The following is a 21347-nucleotide window of genomic DNA, read 5'->3' on the forward strand; positions in this document are numbered from 1 at the left end:
AAATATAAATATGGTTTTATGTTTATGAAGAATTTTTTCTTAAAAATAAAATTAAAAAGTATTCCAATATTATAGTTACCAGGGAAGGGAGAGGAGGGGAGGAAACACTGCAATATTAAAATAAAAATAAAATAAAACCCCAAAACAAAAAAAAAAGGTGATAGAAAAATTGTTTTGATTAAGGGTAAGTTTCCACAGCTGATACTGTAATTTCAGTATTACAGTTTTACCATTTCAATTACTATTTCAAAAGCCAAACTTTCATTTTAAAAATAGCTTTGATACATATTTATCATTGCCATTGAAGAAAACTTACAGTAGTAATAGTTTCAGCAGCTGCTACCATATCTGCCAGGCCAGCACTAATAATATGTTCTTCCAAGTCTTTCAACATTGGTTCTATCCCATTAGGAACTTTGTCCATCAATGAAAACATTAAATGTAATTCTGAAAGGATATAACATGTAATCATTTCATCCACTAGAATAAATTTTCTCTTTGGAGTAATCTCATGCATCTAGAAGGCCTAGAATACCCTAATGGTATTCTGTGGGTTCAACTGGTTTAACAGTTGTTATAATAGTTAGGACTTTCTAATCTAGCTTCTCAGTTTAACAAAATTATAAAAAATTAAAATAAAAGTGATCATGTTCTGCAAAAGTGAACTTTTCTTAAAAAGTGAGTAATTTTACCCCCAACATGATGATTTTTAATTTGAAGAAGCAAAAGAAGTTTATGCAGATAAGTACATTTCATAAAGCAAACACAATATTACATATATAGCCACGTCATTAAGGGGTAAAAATCATATTATTTAATGATTATAAAAGAAAAATATACTAGAGACAATATAAAACTCTATTCATAAAGAACTTTTCAGTTTACAGGGCACTTCCTTGTATGTTATACCATTTAAATGACCTTCACAAAAACCCTGCCTCACATGTGGTACTGGTTATGACTAAATACCTTTTGAAGGGAGTCTAACAAAGATGAGACAGAACTCTACTCTGACTGGAGTATGGGAATTCAAATACTGCACTTACGTCAAAGAGCATCTTGATTTTTACTACAAAATGTTCCTAAAGAGTAAATGAACTTAAATGAATTTATATGCATACTTTAAATGCAAACAGGATTTAACAGGACCTGGCAGTTAGATACAATAAAATCTGGAGTGTAATACATTAAAATCTCTCTCAGTAGTGGGAATATGGTAATTTCTACTGTATTCTTTTTGCTTATAGTTATTAGCCTCCAAAATATATTTTTATTAAGAAAAAGATTTACTACAAGGTTCTACTGTTCTAGTCAAATGTCTATTTCTAACTTATACCCTATGTTTACAATGTAAATTGGCCTTTAAAAGCAAGGTCCTACTTCTGAGAAGTATACATACTTCTGAATTCGTATATGTGTATTTCTAAATAGCATTAATATATAAGGGAAAATGCTTAAAATGTAAGATTAGAAATAGTGATTCTAACTGTGCTAAATATTTTAACACTGCCTTTAAAGTTCATGTTAACAAATATGCCTATGTATCAAACAGCAATTTATTAAGTGATTTGCTTCAAAGATACCCCTTTAAAAGATCAGATAACTGTATGTGATGTTTTACCTACTTTCAGTTTCATTTCTCTTGATCATGCCTTGGCATTCTGCTAAAATAGTCTCTTTAAAGGATGTCACCAGGGCATTTACACAGCATTCCATGAGCTGAAATATATCAAAAATAGGTCAAGACCACTATAAATTCTATAGCACAAGTCTATTCCAACTTAACAAAATCAAACTGTTCAACAGCAGAAAAAAACTTTAGTATCTTAAAAGTAGATATTTACTTACCTGTACTATAGGAGTTGTACTACAGGTTGGAGCTGGATACTTTATGCTAGTTTACCACTTAAGTTTATGTCCCCCTCAGGTTAAAGTCTGAACTTAAGTTCTCTATAAGTTTTAACAAAAGTTTCTGAGAAGGGAGAAAAAAATACTAAAAAATATGTAAGAACAAAAAAATTTTTCATTAATTATTCCTAACTGGAGAGAACTTGTGTTAGAATTAGACTCTAAAATTCTAAATAAGTACGAATACATTCATTCAACAAACCATTATTGGGCACCTACTATATGTGAGCACCAAAGAACTGTTTAGGAGACAAAGAAGAACAAGAATCCTTGTTCTGGACATCACTGTTTAATTGAGGGTGTAGAGAAGGGCAAATGTAAACTGAGAAAAGTTTAAGGTAACTAATTTAAGTATATTACACACACACAAACAATGCAACAAATAAACAACAACCACAAGCAAAGGAACTATTTCTTTCTGGAGTATTTAAAAAGGTTTCAACTTGTAACACATACCTAAATTGGACCTTGAAAAATAAGAAGTCCTAAAATAGACTGAGTATTCTGAGAATGATAAGAAGTTGAATATAATAGGGAAACGAGAGATAGTGGGAAAGAAGGTTAGAAAGGTAGGCTGGGAACAGATTATGAATGAAAAATCTACAGTTTAGGATTTTATTTCATAGGCAGAAAATGAAGAACCAAAGGTTTTTAAACATAAGATTAAGCTTCTCCTTACCTTCAGGCCGTTTTTAAAAACCAATCTAATGGTAGTATGGTATTGTTGTTAGGTGCTGTTGAGTCAGCTCCGACTCACAGCGACCCTATGTACAACAGAAAGGTCCTGTGCCAGCCTCACAATCCCTGCCATACTGTGTCAATCCATCTCGTTGAGGGCCTTCCCATTTTTTGTTGACCATCCACTTTACCAAGCATGATTATCCTTCTCCAAAGAATCGTCCCTTCTGACAACATGACTAAAGTAGGTGAGATGAAGTCTGGCTATTCTCACTTCTAAGGAGCATTCTGTGTGCACTTCCTCCAGGAGAGATTTGTTAGTTCTTCTGGTGGTAGTACATGGTACTTTCAGTATTCTTTGCCAACACAACTCAAAAGCATCAACTCTTCGGTCCTTCCTTATTCACTGTCCAGCTTTCACATGCATATGAGGCAACTGAAAACACCCTGGCTTGGGTTAGGCACACCTTAGTCTTCAAAGGGGAGCTCTGGTGGCATAGTGCCTAAGGCATTTGACTGCTAACCAGAAGGCTGGCAGTTCAAACACACCAGTCACTCCTCAGAAGGCAGACTGGGCAATCAACTTCCATAGAGATACTGCCTTGGAAACCTAAGGAGAGGTCACTATGAGTCGAATCAATTTGATGGCAGTGAGTTCCGTTCAGTTCACTCAGTCTTCAAAGGGGTATCTTTGCTCTTCAGCACTTTAAAGAGGTCTTTTGCAGCAAATTTTCCCAGTGCAGTTCATTGTCTGATTTCTTTAGTGCTACTTCCATTGGTGTTGATTGAGTAACCAAGTAAAATGAAATCTTTGACAACTTCAATATTTTCTCCATTTATCGTGATGCTGCTTATTAGTCCAATTGTGAGGATTTTCATTTTCTTTATGTAGATGTAATCCATACTGCAGACTGTAGTCTTTAATCTTCATCAATAAGTGCTTCATCTTCACTTTCAGCAAGAAAGGCTGGGTCATCTGCGTATTGCAAGTTGTTAATGAGTCTTCCTCCAATCCTAATGCCCCATTTGTCTACATAATCCAGTTCTCAGATTATTTGCTCAGCATACAGACTAAGTAAGTATAGTAAAAGGATACAACCCCAACACACACACTTCCTGATTTTAAACCATGCAATATCCCCTTGTTCTATTCGAATGACAGCTTCCTGGTCCATGCACAGGTTCCTCAGGAGCACAATTAAGTGTACTAGAATTCCTATTCTTCTCAGTGGTAGTAAAGAAGGTGATATGAAGGCAGAATGGTACAAGAAGGTGTTGAAATACTTCTAGTAGAATAGCAAAGGTCCAATGTTCTGGGAGGAACTGAGAAAAATCCCCCAAATAGGGTAGAAGATTTCTACCCCAGCCCTACTCCCTCACGCTCCTGCAGGGATCACATAAAATGAGTAAACTTTGAGTATGAAAGCAAGGTACACTAAGGCTGATCTATCTCCTCTGAAAAACACTGTCTATCTATATCATGGAAGGGAATTACGTGTATTTTTAAAGTCCTTTGTTAAAAATTCCTTTGAAATCGACATAATGTTGATAATTACTGAAGTTGGATTTAAGTAATGGAGGTTATTATACTACTCCTCCTACTATTTTAAATGTCTCAAACTTTTTCATAATAAATATTTTTCAAGTCCCTCTCTAGATATTATGCTACTTTTTAATCAATTTATCTTAATTTCTGTCCAAAGGAAAACAATACACAAAGTGATTCAGAAATTCTTGCTCTGCTGAAGACGGGAAGCACTGTCTACAAGCTCTAATTTCTGTATCAACTCTGGAATATGCATGGCTTCAGAGGAGAGCAGATTCAGAGGAGGTAAATCTAACTATTTGTAACTAATGGAGAACAAAGAGACAGTGCAATTGAAATAAAGAAATAAAATCTAAGCCCTAGGTACTTGGTCTTTGAGTTCTATTTTCGTGGCAAAGTTATACTTGAGCACAATACTGTTCAGTAGTAGTCCAAATTTTGCAGATTCCAAAAATCTAATGGGTGCTGTGAAATCAGTTTTACTGACTTGTGACCAGCTTTTTTTTTAAATGACATATAACAAAACAAAAATATTAGAGTGCATCACACACAGTAACAATAACTCTTAGTTTGTAAAACTTTTTGTGAGATATAAACACATATCTAAGCCATGATACAAAATGAATTTTTTTTATGGGTTACAATGAGGATTAAAAGAGAGCCCAAATTTACAAAATAATTGAAGTAAACTGGACAGAAACGGTTAACTGAATAGATGAAAGGGGTTAAGAAAAAAGAAAAAAGAGTCACAGAAGCAGGTTCTATCTTGAGAGGTTAAACAAATATACAATTATTTTAATAGCAGGTAACTTTTAATGGACACTTACTATCTATCAAGCACTGACCTAATGTCTTCCATATAATACCTCATTTAATGCACAACAACCTTATGAAACCATTATTTAACAGAAGGAAACAAGCTTAGAGAGGTAAAGTAACTTGCAGGTGTTGCACAGTTCATAAGGTCTTGCTTGAATTGTAATTTGAGGATAGGTATGTGACTCCACAGCTTTCAACTTTTATTATCCTAATAAAAAGAGAAAGGAGCCCAGGTGGTGCAACAGTTAATTAAGCACTTGGCTGCTAACTGAAAGGTTGGCGGTTCAAACCCACCCAGTGGTTCAGCAGGACAAAGACCTGGCAATCTGCTTCCATAAAGATTATAGCCTAGTAAACCCTACAGGGGCAGTTGTACTGTCATGTGGGGTTGCTATGAGTTGAAACTGACTTGATGGCACTTAATAGAGAGAGTATACACTTAGTAATGGTTACCTGCTCAGAACTAAGTGTTGTAAGGAACAGAGGAGGATAAAATATAGTTAACATCACCCTCAATGATCTTACAATCTAGTTGGGGAACTAGAACTATGTATCTAAAAGTGTGTGAATAGTGCATATGTACAGAGGTATATGAAAAGACTTCAATTTCACTAATAAGCACAGAAGTGGAAATAAATTCATTATCACTATACTGTAAGCTTCACATTGCCTCATATGAATGTGAAAGCTGGACAATGAATGAAGAAGACTGAAGAAGAAACCTGTCCTGGAAGAAGTGCAGCTGGAATGCTCCTTGGAAGTGAGAATAGCCAGACTTCGTCTAACCTACTTTGGTCATGTTCTCAGAAGGGACCATTCCGTGGAGAAAGATATTAAGTTTCATTAAGTGGAGAGTCAATGAAAAAGGAGAAGGCCCTTGACAAGATGGACTGACACACGGGCTCAGGTGCAGCAAGGATTGTGAGGCCGGCACAGGACCGGGCAGTGTTTCATTCTGCTGTACACAGAGTCTCTATGAATTGGAGCCAACTCAACAGCACCTAACAAGAACAGTAAGCTTCACAAGGCCAGGGATTATGTTCCATCCACAACCATATATTCATAGCCTTTTTACACAGTTGTTTTTTGATAAGTAATACTACAAAGCAGTAATTTCTCACTAAATCAAGTGTTAAAAATAACCAGTTCTGACAGAATTTAAGTAAGAGGAAATTGATAAAGGCTAAAACTTGGAGATTCCTTCATTACAAGATGAGACATAAGGATTCTGAAGGATGTCAACAGGCAAAAGAAAAATAAAACAATACTAAAAATGAGTCCAAGAAATAAAATGGAAAAGATGAATTCTACTAATGAGAAGTAAGACTTATTAGAGTAGAAAGACTTACTGGACATTAAAACCACCAGTTGCCAGTCAACTTGATTTTGACTCATAGCAACTCTGTGTGTTAGAGTAAAATTGCTCCATAGGGTTTTCAATAGCTGAATTTTCAGAAGTAGATCGATCAGGTCTTTCTTCCTAGGTGCCTCTGGGTAGACTCAAACTTCCAACCTTTGGTTTAGCAGCCAAGCACATTAACCATCTGTTCCACTCAGAGACTTTTGCTGGACATTATTAGGAACTGCAATTGAAGCTACCACTTGTCTGCCAATTTGTTGTATTGTGGTTTGTGTGTTGCTATGCTGCTGGAGGGAGGGTGGTGTAGTGCCTAGGGCACTGACTGCTAACCAGAAGGCTGGCAGTTCAAACTCACCAGCCACTCCTCAGAAGAAAGGTTGGGCGACTGATCTACTTCCATAGTGATACTGCCTCAGAAACCCAAGAGGGGATCACTATGAGTCGAAATTGACTTGACAGCAGTGAGTCTGTTGATTTTTTTGAATGGTGCTGGAAACTATGCTACTGTTGTTTCAAATACCAGCACAGTCACCATGGTAGACTGATTTCAGTAGAACTTCTTAACTAAGACAGACTAGGAAAAACAGTGCCGGAAGTTTACTTCCAAAAATTACCCAAAGAAAACTCTATAGCTCTTAACAGAATATTGTTCAATATAGTGCTGGAAGATGAGGGGCCTGGGTTGGAAGGCAATCAAAATACACAGTGATTACAACCATGGACTTGAGTGCACCAATGATCATGATGATAGAGCAGGACTAGGTATCATTTTGTTCCACTGTACATGGGGTCACCACAAGTTGAACCCAACTTGATGGCAATTAACAACAAAATTAAAAAGATAGGTTAGGGTCTAATTATGAAGTATCTTGAAAATCAGGGATAGAAAATAATGATACTCTGGTTTTTGAATAAAAAAATAAAATAATGAAAGTGATACATAAAAGATTAAATACAAATGGCCAATAACAAGAATAAAGATTAGGGGATACTGAATTTCTCTAAAGGGTGATGGAAAAACATTTAAGAAAGCTTAAATGGTGATTGTTTGCACATGATGAACTTATTTAATGTCACTGAATGTACATGTGAAGACTGCTGAAATGGCAAATGTTTTATTACCTATATATCTACCACAATAAAAATATATGAAAAGAAGAAAAAGGATACCCAGTCTCTTTAATAATTTTTAAATGTGCACAAAAAATCTTTCTTAATCTATCATACTGATAGATTGCCAAAGATTAAAAGGCTAAAATAATCCAGTTCTGCTAAGATAGGGATAAACAGACACATAGTAGATGGCAGAACGAATACTATAAAACATATCTGAAGGTCTGTTTGATATGATGTAGCTGTTTGTAAAAAGGTTGATAACCTTTGTTTCAGCAATTCCATTTCTAAGAATTTAGTCAAAAGAGAAAACCAAGTGTAAGAAAAGATGTATGATAAGGATATTGAAAGGATACAAACATATATGGATGTTCCAGGAAGAATTATATATAAGAAATAAACAATAAACAATGAAAATATCCACCATTACTGAACTAGTTAAGTATATTACAGTACATACATACAATGAAATAATATGCAGGCATGAAAAATAATGGTATAATACCGAAGTGTCTGGAGTAAAAATGCACAATGCTAAAAATTTGTTTTAAAATGCTAGAGCATAGAAAGACAGAAAGAAAGAATGAAGAAAGGGAAGGAAGGAAAAAATAATTTAAAAAAGAAAGGAAAAATGGATCAAGCAAGCAAGTGTGACAAAATGGTAATTGCTGAATCTAGGGGCTGGGGATATGAAGTGGGGTTCATTATACTATTTTCTCTACTCTTGTGTATATTTAAAAACTTATATACAAGGCAAAACAAAGAAAGCGAGACTGCTTGATAGAGTTCTCTCCTTTTTACATGAGTCTTGTCCTAACAAGAGGATCAGTTCCTTGAGGGCAGAGACCATGTTGTTGCTTTTTTTAAATTTCTTCCCCATCATTTACCAAAGTACTACATACATAGTGTATCCTAAATATATACTAGTTAATTGAAAATACATCTTGAATGGAAAGGATAGTGATAAACCATCTCTCTCACCTTGTATTCCCTTTCTGTCTCCTTTTGCTAGCTTCCGTGAAGAAAAAAACTTTTTGCCATATGCCATCAACTCCTGTATTTGTTTGCCTGAGATGAGCACAACTTCTAATCCATAGCAATCTCTCCCCAGAGGTCTGCAAGGTGAAACACTTTAACTATCAATGTGCTTGATGTTTTACCTTCCTCTATAGCAAGACTATAAACTCTTTAAGTTTATTGGCCACAAAACTCAGCAGGCACTCAGTAAGTTTTGTTGAATGAATGAATCCATGGCTATGAAGATGAAAAGTGGGACAGATAAAGCTATGTGATGTGGTAGCCTTTTAGTGGTACTCAACTTACACAGTTTCACTGACATTCAGTAAAAAATACGAACAGTTCTGATTTTCATTATATATATAATTTTGTGTAAGTATTAATTTTCTTTGATTCCTTAGCTATTAACACAATGAATCAAACTAAAAAATTGTATTATGTTTCTCCACTTTAAGACTCTACTTGGGAATTTATATTACTTCCATTATTATCCATTATTAGAATATCAACCACACAGGTATCTATAAGAGCATAAATGAAAACATGCCCTTATCTGTTTGCCTTCACTAGAAAGTTAGCACTATAAAACCAAGTGGCTTTGTTTTGTTCATGCTGTATCCCCTCTAACTGCTTTACTATAGAGACAAAATAAATGTTTGTTGAATGAGTAAGTGTTCAATAAACATAGGTCAAATGGTTTAATTAAAAACTAGAGCTACATAATCTCTAGCTACAGGATCCTGTCTCCCAATTAGCCAAAAGGTACATTCACCAAAAAATGGAAAAAAAAAAAAAAAAAAAAAAATCCTTAGATTATATAATGTTTACCATATCCCCACTGGTCATCACACTGGCAGGGAAACAGTCCTATAAAAAAAGCATTAATTTGGAGCCAGGTAACCACAGCTGTAAATCATCATTAAATATTCGTTTTTGTTGCTGTTGTTGTTATGTGCTATCGAGTCAGACCTGACTCATAGCGACCCCTCCTTGGGTTTCCAAGGCGGTACCACTAGGGAAAGAGATTGCCCAACTTTCCTTTCGAGGAATGCTGGTGGGTTTGAACCACCAGCCTTCTGGTTAGCAGTCAAGTGACTTAGGCACTACACTACCAGAGGTCCTCATTAAATATATAATACTGAATATACAGTGGTTTTTCATTACTTTGAAAAGTACTACGTAAGTGTGCTGATTAGTATTTATACACATTCCTATCCCAGAAATTTTAATTTGAAGTTCCTTAAGGGTCCTAGTAACCAAAACAGTTGCTATTGATTTAATTCCAACTCCTAACAACCCCATGTGTGTCAGAATAGAACTGTGCCCCACAGAATTTTCAATAGCTATTTTTTGGAAGTAAACTGCCAGGCCTTTCTTCCATGGTGCCTCTGGGAAGACTCAAACTACCAGCCTGAGCACTATGAGACATCTAGCATTCCTGAACTTTTCTATACATTACATATTCAATCATTGTGACAATCAAAAAATGCCTTCCTGGAAGTAGATACTATCCTTTGTCTTAGAGATAGATTCTAGTTCAAAAAATGTTAGCTTGGAATTCAGATGGCCTCCATGATGTGATCGAAACTTTCCCCACATATCTTAGGCTTCAGAGAAAGTACGAGTTTATCTTGTTGCCTACCCTACCATCACCTTTTGCTTGCTGAAAAGTTTATGCTGTGATATCAAAACAACTCACAGCATAACTTTCGATTGATTCATCTTTCTCAGAACCTGCCATTCTAACAATACGCAAATTCAAAGACTAATTGAATTTGGATAAAACTATAAAATTATCCTAAAGATATTACTTGATTACATAATAAATAAACTTAACATCTAAACATTTTAAATGTAAGAAATCATGGATATCTTGGGAGCAACTTTTACTGGCTATACAGTATCTGCTGAGATCTATTTGGGATCTGCATTTTTATCCATTAAAAACAGAACTTTGTGTTCATTCCTGAAGCGTAATAATGATTCATTATAGGAACTCTGTTACTGTGATTTACTGAATCAGTTTCACAGAGGAAAACTTCATGTGATCACCTCCACTGATGTCTCCTGAATAAAACAGGCATTCTTTGTATTTTTTTTTACATTTGATTTTAGACTTACAGAAAAGTTGCAAAAATAGCAGATTGCCTATACACTCCAAATGTTAATATCTTACATAACTATAGCACAACTATCAAAACCAAGAAAATAGAATATTGGCACAATATTATTAAGTAATGACAGATCTTATTTAAAATTTACCAGTTTTTTTCACCAATGCTCTTTTCCTGTTATAAGACTCTCCTTAGTAAAATAGATGGTCAGCGAAGAAGGAGACCCTCAATGAGATGGATTGACACAGGGAATGGAACTCAAATGGGCTCAAAAAAAGCAATGACTGTGAAGATGGGAGCTCTGATGGCGCAGTACCTAAGGCATTTGACTGCTAACCAGAAGGCTGGCGATTCAAATCCCCCAGCCACTCCTTGGAAAGAAGACCGGGCAATCTATTTCCATAGAGATACCACCTTGGAAACCCAAGGAAGGGTCACTATGAGTTGGAACCAACTTGATGGCAGTGAGTTTGGTGAAGATGGTGCAGGACCTGGCAATATTTCGTTTTGTTTTATATAAGGTCACTCTGAGCTGAAGCTAACTGGATGGTATTTGACAACCAGTAACTACCTATGATACCACATTGTGTTTAGTTTAGTTGTTACATCTCCTTAACCTCTTCAAATCTGTAATTGCTCCTTGGTATTTTGTGTGTGTCTTTTATGACCTTAGTAGTTTTAAACTGGTTATTTTGTAGATTGTCCCTTAATTTAGGAGTGGCTAGTGGGTTTGAACCACCAGCCTTCTGGTTAGCAGTCAAATGCTTTAGGCACTACACTACCAGAGCTCCTTGAGTTTTTTTTTTTTTTTTTTTTTGAGTAATACGCCATTTCAGGGAGCTCTGGTAGCATAATGCCTAAGGCATTTGACTACTAACCAGGAGGCTGGCGGTTCAAACCCACCAGCCACTCCTCAGAAGGAAGGCTGGGCAATCCACTTCCGTAGTGATGCTGTTGTTATTGTTATATGCTGTCGAGTCGGACCCGACTCATAGCGAGCCCTCTTTGGGTTTCCCAGGCAGTATCACTACAGAAGTAGATACATTACAGACAAGCTCTAATGGTGGATACTAAAATAAATGGTCAAAAGTCTAAAGAGAAATGGGATAATTTCACAGGTTCAGAGGATTGGACCCAAAATATTAACCAAAGTAAAAAAGTGACTTTGCAGTGGAGAAACGCAGCAGACATCACTGGGTAAATTAAGCTGAACATCACTAGTAATAGAACATATTGGTGTCATGAACTCCTTGATATGAACCACTAAGGAGACATTTCTGTGGCATCCTTACTGAAATGGCATGTTGTTGTTGTTACGTACGGTCAAGTCAGACCCGACTCATAGTTGACCCCTCCTTGGGGTCACTACTGGTCACTATTGTTGTATTTGCCTACAGTCATTGTTTATTTCCCTCTTTCCTCTTATATTTAAGAACTGGAATTAACTGGAATTTTTATTAACTGGAATTCTATAAGAATGAATTTGAACTTTGTATATGTTTGAGGGTTTATTATATTTTTGTGTAACTGTCTGTTCATCTTTTTCCTGTCAGGTTTTGTTCCTTAGTCCCTTAATTAAAAAAAAACAAACATTCTTTATAGATGTTAGGGATATCAGCCCTCTGTTCATGATATATATTGCAAATATTTTTTCCAAGGTTATCAGTTTGCCTTTTGACTACGTTTTTCTTTCTTTCATGTAACTTTAAAAATGTCGTCAGACTTATCCTTTGTTGTTTGTTGCTGTTATGTGCCATTGAGTCGGACCTGACTCATAGCGACCCTTCCACGCTACCAGAGCTCCCGATTTATCCTTTATTACCTCTAAATTTTGAGCCATATTAAAAAGCCCTTCTCTATACAAGATTAAGGAGAAATTCTTCTAGTATTTATATGGGTTCATTTTTTCCATAGCTCCCTGATCCATTTGTTGTTTATTCTATTATATGATATGAAATATATAATCAATGAACTTTTTTGTAAATGGCTACCAAGTTGTCCCTATCAATTAAAATGTCTATCTCTATACCTCTGGTAATCTGGGATCCAACTTTTGTCTTATAGTAAATTCTCTATATATTTGGTTGTAATTATGGACCTTCTATTCCATTTCACAAGAGCTCTGGTAATACAGTGTCTAAGGCACTTGACTGCTAACCAGAAAGCTGGCAGTTCAAAACCCACCAGGCCACTCCTCGGAAGGAAGGTTGGGCAATCTACTTCCATAGTGATACTGCCTTGGAAACCCAAGGAGGGGTCACTATTGAGTTGGATCCAACTCAACAGCACATAACAACAACAACTTCCATTCCACTAGTTCACTTATCTACTCATGTGCAAAAACCACACTTTTAATTATAGAGGTTTTATACAGAAGGTTTTAACGTCTCATAGGGCTAGTCCCTGCTTGTTTTCTTTTCCAGTATTGTCCTGGGTATTTTATCAGGTTTGCTTTTCCACATGAACATTAGTATATTAACAACTTCATAAAATAGTTATGGTATTTTTACTGGAAATGCACTGAATTTATAAGTTAATTTAGAGAGGAACTTACATCTTTACAATCTTGAGTCATCCTATTTAAGAAAAGGGATGTCTTTCTATTTTTTCAAGTCTATTTTTGTGTCTTTCGATAGTGTTTAAAAATTCCTTATATTTTCCACTTTTATTGTTAAAATTTATTTCTGAGCATTTAATCATCTTTTTTTGCTATTGTAAATAAGCAAAATAGTACATCCTGCTTATTACTGTTTATTATTTGAAGATTACTGAATTTATGTTAATTTTATATCCTCCTTTACAGAATTCTTTTATTGTTTGAGTTAGTTTTATCATTGATTCCCTGAAATGTTTATTCCTTTTGTGGTAATTCACTTTTACACTTAAGATTTGTGCACTTTCCTTTTATACTTTAATCAAAATGGTTGATTTTAAAAATAAGCAGCAGAAAATCAAACCAAAATAAAAACAAATTACATCAACCTCTTATGTCTGCCATCAAGTACAATTTCTTTGGAGACATACATATAGCTATATTGTACTTAGAGACTATGTTGTAAGAAAAAAATACTTATCTTTAAACTCTAGAATCATTCACTCTGGTGAGATGTTCACATTGTTCGGTAACTGTGGGAGAGGGATTCACATCATCTATGTAAAAATGTTTTCCCACATATGTATGTGATAATATGAAAAGGGAGACTAAACTCTTCTATATGCATTTGTATTTGTTTATCTCTATATTTTTCATTCCCTTATTAACACATTCTCCTTTTCTTACTCTTACTGTTATTCTCTTAGTTGGACCTCTATAGTTGAATTTCTGTACGTTTAATGTGGATATGCTATAACTAAGTTGTATAAACTGGAACATAAGAAGAGAACAATTTTATGTTACAAAATTGCAGCACCCCCAACCCAAATGCTACGGGAACATCAAGCATCTCAAAATCCTCAAACCCCCAAAGTGAACTAATTTTCCCTGCTTCCACTAACACTTATTCTTACACCTGACCTCTCTGTAGCAACACAGTTCAGAAATATTTACCCGATTCTCTCTCAGATCTAGCCCCATCTAGTATGACATAATAACACCTCTGAAAGGTCTTCATCTAAAATTTGTCCTTTCCATTCTTATTGTTATAACCCTATTTTATCCTTCTAATACCTTGTTTTGGGAGCTCTGGTGGCATAATGCTTAAGGTATTTGACTGCTAACCAGAAGGCGGGTGGTTCAAACCCACCAGCCACCCGCCACCCCTCAGAAGGAAGACTGGACAATCCACCTCTGTAGAGATACTGCCTCGGAAACGTAAGGAGGAGTCTCTATGTGTCGAATTGACTCGATGGCAGTGAGTTTGGTTAATACCTTGTTTGAATTACTGCAAAAGCCATCTACCTTTTTTCTTCCTAAAGGACTTTGACCACAGCATACCTGTCTAAAAAACATTCAGTGGCCTTTACTGCCTTTTATTTCTATAAATAACTTCTATAAACCACCACTAAATTAGCCATTTTCCCCCTAATACCAAAGTTAAGGAGCTCTGATGATGTAATGCTTAAAGCATATGGCTGCTAATCAAAAAATTCAGTGGTCTGAACCCACCAGCTGCTCTCAGAGGAAAGAGGAGGGAGGCAGTTTGCTTCTGTAAAGATTTACAACCTTGGAAACCCAATGGCAGTCTCTATGAGTCAGAATCGATTCAATGGCAGTAAGTGAGTGATTATACCAATGTTATTTTAACTATCAAAAGAGAATAACCATTAGAAAGTTTTGCACAAAATATAAACATGACTATCATTCAAGATAGAAAAAGTCAAAGAAAAGTCATAGGTAAAAGAGAAAAAAAAGATTCTACTCACAGTTGAAAAATGTTTGGTTATAGGCAAATTAGAGTACTATTGTTTTAAATGTAAATGTAAACTCAGTTCCCAGGCTCCAAAGACTGAAAGGAGCTGCAGGTAATACTGGTATATCTGAGCAGACTTCAAGGAACTCTTGTTGTGTGATGGTTAAAACAATCAGCTGCTTATCAAAAGGTCTATGGTTCAAACTTAACAGCTGCTCTGCGTGAGAAATATAAGGCAGTCTGCTTCTGTAAAGATTTACAGCCTTAGAAAACCTATAGGGAAGTTCTACTCTGTCCTGCAGGGTTGCTATATCAGTTGGAATTGACTCAATGGCAGTGGGTGGGAGCAGACTTCAAGATTCTGTCTAATGTGATTCTTACTTTTCTTACTAATGCACACTAAGGTCAGTTCTCCATTTAAAAGGGAAATAGCCAGGACTGATATTCTAGCATGGCTACTAATTCTGATCAGAAAGTATTTTTTTAATGAGGAATTTACTACACAATGTAAAACAAAAAGAAGACTTTTGTACTTTTACTAAATAAATATTTTTTCTTATTATAAGATGAAGTTTGGAAAACATCCTCCACCAGGAAGCAGAAATATCTTTTATTCATGTTAACATATATAGTTTGTACATATATTTTTACCAAACGAAATAAAATAATTAGCAGGTAAAATGGATCATTACTTGACAAAGACATTAGTTCCAAGTTCAAAAATACAGTATCTTTGTTCTGTAAAAGAAGAGTTTTGATCTGCGATAAATTACTTGCCTTATATGCCTACATTGTGCCTTTTAAAAATTCAGCTATGGAGCTTTAATACTAACTTGGTCATTCTTTTCAGAACACAAACTTGAATCACACTGAGAGAGAACTGAAAAAAGACATAATCTCTCTCTCTCTCTAACCTGAAGATTTAAAAAATTTTCAAAATCCAATTCAAAACATATCCACTGAGAATCAGTTCAAAACAATTATTTTCCATCATAATTACTGACCCAAGTTCAATAACTACTGAAGTTAAAGTAGAACTAAATATGAATTTTGTTTGTACATCTAAAGCAAAAAGCAGTGAATTTACTGGATTTAAATAAAACCACATGTAATTCAGAACTATTTCTAATATCATGATCAAAGGGAGTTATACCCTGTTAAATATGTACTGAGTTTTTATTGTAATACCCTTAGCTATTCTCCTAAGAATATATAATAGGTAGAATTAACTATTTTCTTAAAGGCACAGATTTCTAGGGAGCGTATTTTACTTGCAATGTAAGTCACTGTAAATGGTTAACTTCAGATATTCATAAAACATAATACAAAGAGGTTGATTAAAAATTAAGCACATTAAATATAGTAAAGTCTAGAGCAGGGATGGCAAATAGATTTTATTTTGCATACTAGTTTGGAGGAACAATTACGCTCTAAGTAAGCTGCCTTCTGAGGCCATGTTTTAGCTCACTGGGAAAGAGGATTATAATAAAATTAGTAAGGTTTGTCAAAGACATGAGAAAAGATGAATAATGTTATGTATGGCATGTGTTTGCCATTGCTGGGCTACTGTACTTCAAATAATCCCACAGAATATATAATTACAAAATTACTTACTGCTTCAACAGAATTACATTCTCGTCTTGTTTCTAAATAACGTAGTGCTCGTTTTTCTTCCTCTTTTAATTTAGCATCTGCCTGTCCAGAAACAAAATATCAATCATTTTAAGAATATCAAGAAAATAGCTCAAACTATCACATATACTAGGTTCTGACTTACATATTTCATATAGTTCTGTACACCATTTTGTTGTAAATAAGAGGGTGCCTGTGTTCTATAAAATCTCTCTGTGGAATCCAAGTATGCCTTCTCAAAATTGTCCCTATAAATTTGAAGCTTATCCTCAGGATTAGAACAAAGGTTAACTGAAAAACAGAAAATAAAATTTTACTGTAATAATAATTCAAATAGTAATTTGAGTACAATAAATGAAATAACAAATACTGAAAAGTCATTATGTGCAAAGGACTGTAACAATGTTCAATAGAACATAAAATCATATAAGAAACAAAGCCTTCTTAAAAAACACAAAATCAAAAAGATAATAGCACAAAGCACTAAAGTGATAAAAACTACTAACAGAAATAGACTGTTTTATTTCTGAACATTAACAAGACTGACTTCTAACTAAATGATCAAGAAATAATAGAAGGGCCAGTATTTAAAGTGAGTTTTACAGAATGAAATATGATTTGCATAGGTAGAGATCAGTGAAATAAGTAAATATTCAGAAGTGAAAAAGCATAAGACCAAACTCAAGGTATAACTGACTAGGCTGGTCTGAGGGGATTATAAGGTTAACAGAAGGAAGAATGACAGGTCAGGAATGGTTGTAGAAAGACACAAATCTCAAGCTAAGCAACTTGAATTTAGCATAGTGTATTTCTAACAGGAAAAAGGCTTGGTGGCACAGTGGTTAAGAGCTTGGCTGCTAACCAAAAGGTGAGGGGTTTTGAACCCACCAGTGTCTCTGTGGGAGAAAAGACTTGGAGATCTGGTCCTGGAATATTACAGCCTTGGAAACTCCATGGGGCAGTTCTACTCTATCCTACAGAGTCACCATGACTCAGAATTAACTCATTAACAATGAGTTTGGGTTTTTTAGTTTATCACTAAAAGGGTAAATAAAAACAAGCAATATAGTTATTGTTGTGTTCTATCAGCTGATTTCAATTCATAGCAACCTCAAGTGACACAGTAGAACTATCCTGGAGTTTTTTGGCAGTAATCTTCACAGCAGCAGATCACCAGGTCTTTCTCCTGGGAGCAGCTGAGTCAGACTGAACTGTCAACTGCAGTTGGCTACCAGGGCTCCTTACCAATTAAGTCCAAACCCAAAAATAAACTCACTGACATCGAATTCTGACTCATAGCAACTCTGTAGGAAGGAGTAGAACTGCCCCACAGGGTTTCTAGGGCTGTAATCTTTATGAAAGCAGAGCATCACATCTTTCTCCAAGGAGTGGCTTGTGGGTTCAAACCAACCTTTCAGTTAGTGGCCAAGTGCTTAACCACTGTGCCACCAGGGCTCCTTACCAATAAAGTAGTATTTAAAATTAATCTTGTGGGCTTACCAATAAAGTAGTATTTAAAATTAATCTTGTGGGCTGTATACAAGTTAAATGATAACAATAAGATCATTGTAGGAAAGCTATTTCAATAGACCAGATGTAAAGAGGTGTAAACTGGTAGTTGTTGAAATAAGAAAGAGGAAATTTCAGGGGTATTGCTAATGAAAATCTAAAGATCTGATATCTAGAGATATGCAGAAATACAGAAAAACCAATCAAAGTTAACTCTAAAGATTCATTAATTCAACAAATACTCTATGCCAGGCTAAGTAAAGATATAGTGTCAACACCAGAGATAATTCAACAGAAAAATTATACTACTGTGAGGCACAGGTATGCACTATGAAGCACTAAGTGAGAGGACCTAACCTAGTCTAGGAATTAGGAATGGTCTCCACGAGGAAACAGAGGACAAAGATAGAGGAGGAAGAGTATTCTAATTAGAAGGAACAACATATCTGATTGAAAGAACAAATGAGAGTATCATTGTCAGAAATGGAGAAGTTAGGAGATAAATGTATATATATAATTAACTTATGTCCAGAAAACATAAGTACAAAATCCATTATCTCTTATGAGCTCTAGATTTGAATTTATATTTCTCTAATTCAGGTTTCCAAAAAGTTTCACCAACCAAGAAAAGAATGACATGGAGAAAATAAATATTAACCATATAAATAGGAATTTTGGGTTTCTTTGAAGCATAATTAATGTCTTTTATAAACTCTAAAAAGCACAAAAAGTAGGTATGACTTTATATGGCAATGAACATAACTTTGATACTACTAGTCTATAATTGTCCTAGAATTTCCATGAAAAGGAAATTATGATCATAAAAGTTCAGAGCATACCATAGGATTCTCTTACTCCAATGACCAGCTGAGAATCAAAAGCTTCTCCTAATCTTTCAGCATGTACCAACTTCATTGCACTATCTTGGAGTCTGTTTTTAATATTTGAAAATATGGACTCATTCCATGTATCAAGCATGAGCTAGGAAAAAAATGACAAAATATGCAATCATTTTGAATTATTAATATACCAAGAAACACATACACATAAAAAAACTTTTAAGTATAAACACTAGAAGAGGAAATCAAATTCTTAGGCTTGCATTCACTTGAATACTTCAGGGTAGTATATTTAGTATAACAGTAAAGAACATGCATTTCAGAAATAGATGTAACGGGATTTGAATCCCAGCTTTATCACTTGCTTTCATGCTTATAAAATAGTTAAAACAGTATGATTAATTTCAAATGGTTGTAAAAACTAAATATGGTAACATATGGAAAATGTCACTTTATCCTAGAATTCCAAGGTTCAATTTCAGAAATACTGTATGTGCTTGGAATGACCTTGGAATGACATGTGTTTGTATACATACATTATGAATACAAAAAGGACCAACTGAAAAATCTGTGTGATACTAGACCTTAAAAAAAAGAATATGCAAATCAACCTTATAGTTGCTTCATTAAAATGATAGAAATGGTTTATACGTATTTATGAGTATGTATTAGTACTCAGAGGCACCCTTGTGGCTCAGTAGTTAAGGCGCTAGGATGCTAACCGAAAGGTCAGTGGTTTGAACCCACAAGCCACTCAAGAGAAAGGTATGGCAAACTGCTTCTGTAAAGATTACAACCTTGGCAACCCCATGGGGTAGTTCTACTCTGTTCTATAGGGTTGCTATGAGTTGGAATTGACTCAATGGCAGCAGGTTTGGTTTTGGATATTCGTGCTCAGGATAGTTTTTTCAAATATAGGAGACAGATTAATAAAAACAGCAGCAGTAGCAGCAATAATAAAAACAGTTATATAACATTCACTATGTACCTGGCACTGTTCTAAGTACTTTCCACATAAAACTCACTTATTCATTACAACAACTCTAATATTAATTATCGCCCCTTTTACTATGTGGAATCCTGGGCACAAAGAAGAAAGCTAACTTTTCCCATATCCACACAGCTCTTAAGTGGAAACACTGGGATTTGAACTTATACTAGTAGTGGCTCAGAGTCCCTGAGGGGTGCAAATAGTTAACGTGCTTGGTTGCTAACTGAAAAGCCAAAGGTTAAAGTCTACCCAGAGGTATTCTGAAAGAAAGGCCTGACGATCTACTTGGGAAAAAAAAAAAAAAAAATCAGCCACTGTAACTCCTATAGAAGACAGTTCTACTCTGACACTCATGGGTTTACCACGAGTTGGAAATGACTCAACAGCCAACTGGTACTGGACTGTGGGCCCAGAATGTATGCTCTTAATCATTAAGTAATGCTGCTTCTCCATCAATAGGGAACCTTAAAAACTAAAGGAATAAAAGAAAAACAAGAAAGGACAAGATTATAGACTGTAAAGTAGATAATATCTACAAGTGTTTGACCTTTTTTTTTTTTTGTAGTATAAATTTCTCAAATTGCAGTTGCTTCTACCACTGAAGAACCATTTGATAGTTAAATATACAGTATATCTTTGTCAATATTAGAACAAATTTTTAGTTTGGGGAGGGGTGATAATGTCCAGGCTATACTATTTGAATGTCTGAGTTTGTTGCTATGACCATCAGCAAGCAATGAATTGTTTAAAGTTCAAAAAGTATTTTTTTACTTTCAAATCTATGGTTCCATTTGATTCTCACAAGTAGAGAGATATTTTATAAATGAGAAAAGCCAAGTTAGGTCATTATTAAAGAGTTGAAAGGGAAACCTGGGACCTTCACTATCAGGGCTAAGTTCTTTAAATTAAATAATGTATTAGGCACAGAGCTTTTAACTAGAAACTATGCAAGATAAGAAAATAAACAAAGAACATACTGAGTTTATAATAACTAGCATCAAGTGAAAGAAAGATTATAAAGATGACAATAGTTAGCCCGAGATTAAACACAAAGTTATCAGAAGGCAACCTATTAAGATATGAGATGTTTTAAAGAGGAAAAAAGTAATTTAATTTGTAGGAAGGTAAAGGTACAAACAAAGAATAGGAAAACAAAATATGAAGATAAAAATAGGAAAAGTAGAGACCATAGTCGCAGGGGACATCAAGCTCAATTGACATAACATACTATACAAAACATTGTTCCACCTCCTATTTTGGTGAGTAGTGACGGGGATCTTAAAAGCTAGCAAGCTACCATCTAGATGCAACAATGGGACTCTCCTTGTCAAGAGCAAAGAAGAATGAAGAAAACCAAAATTCATGGAAACAATTAGTCCTAGCGACTGGTACACCATCCAATCTGCAGCCTATACAACTATGAGACCAGAAGAACTAGATGGTGCCCGGCTACCACTGTCATCCACTTGGAA

At 35.0% G+C, this 21347-nt stretch overlaps 1 protein-coding gene across 1 annotated transcript in view; it reads right to left on the bottom strand.

Moving 5' to 3' along the window:
* CUL5 (cullin 5) overlaps window positions 1-21347 on the bottom strand; it is a gene marked incomplete at its 5' end in the record, with an annotated part of 97741 nt that overhangs the window by 27908 nt on the left and 48486 nt on the right. Inside the window, 5 exon segments of the mRNA XM_042780360.1 lie at window positions 317-447; window positions 1626-1719; window positions 16519-16599; window positions 16682-16827; window positions 18885-19026. Coding sequence (XP_042636294.1) covers window positions 317-447; window positions 1626-1719; window positions 16519-16599; window positions 16682-16827; window positions 18885-19026 — 594 coding nt within the window.

Source organism: Orycteropus afer, unplaced genomic scaffold, assembly GCF_000298275.1.
Source record: "Orycteropus afer afer isolate SDZICR_OR568_19922 unplaced genomic scaffold, OryAfe1.0 scaffold00036, whole genome shotgun sequence".
In the NCBI taxonomy this organism is placed as follows: domain Eukaryota; kingdom Metazoa; phylum Chordata; class Mammalia; order Tubulidentata; family Orycteropodidae; genus Orycteropus; species Orycteropus afer.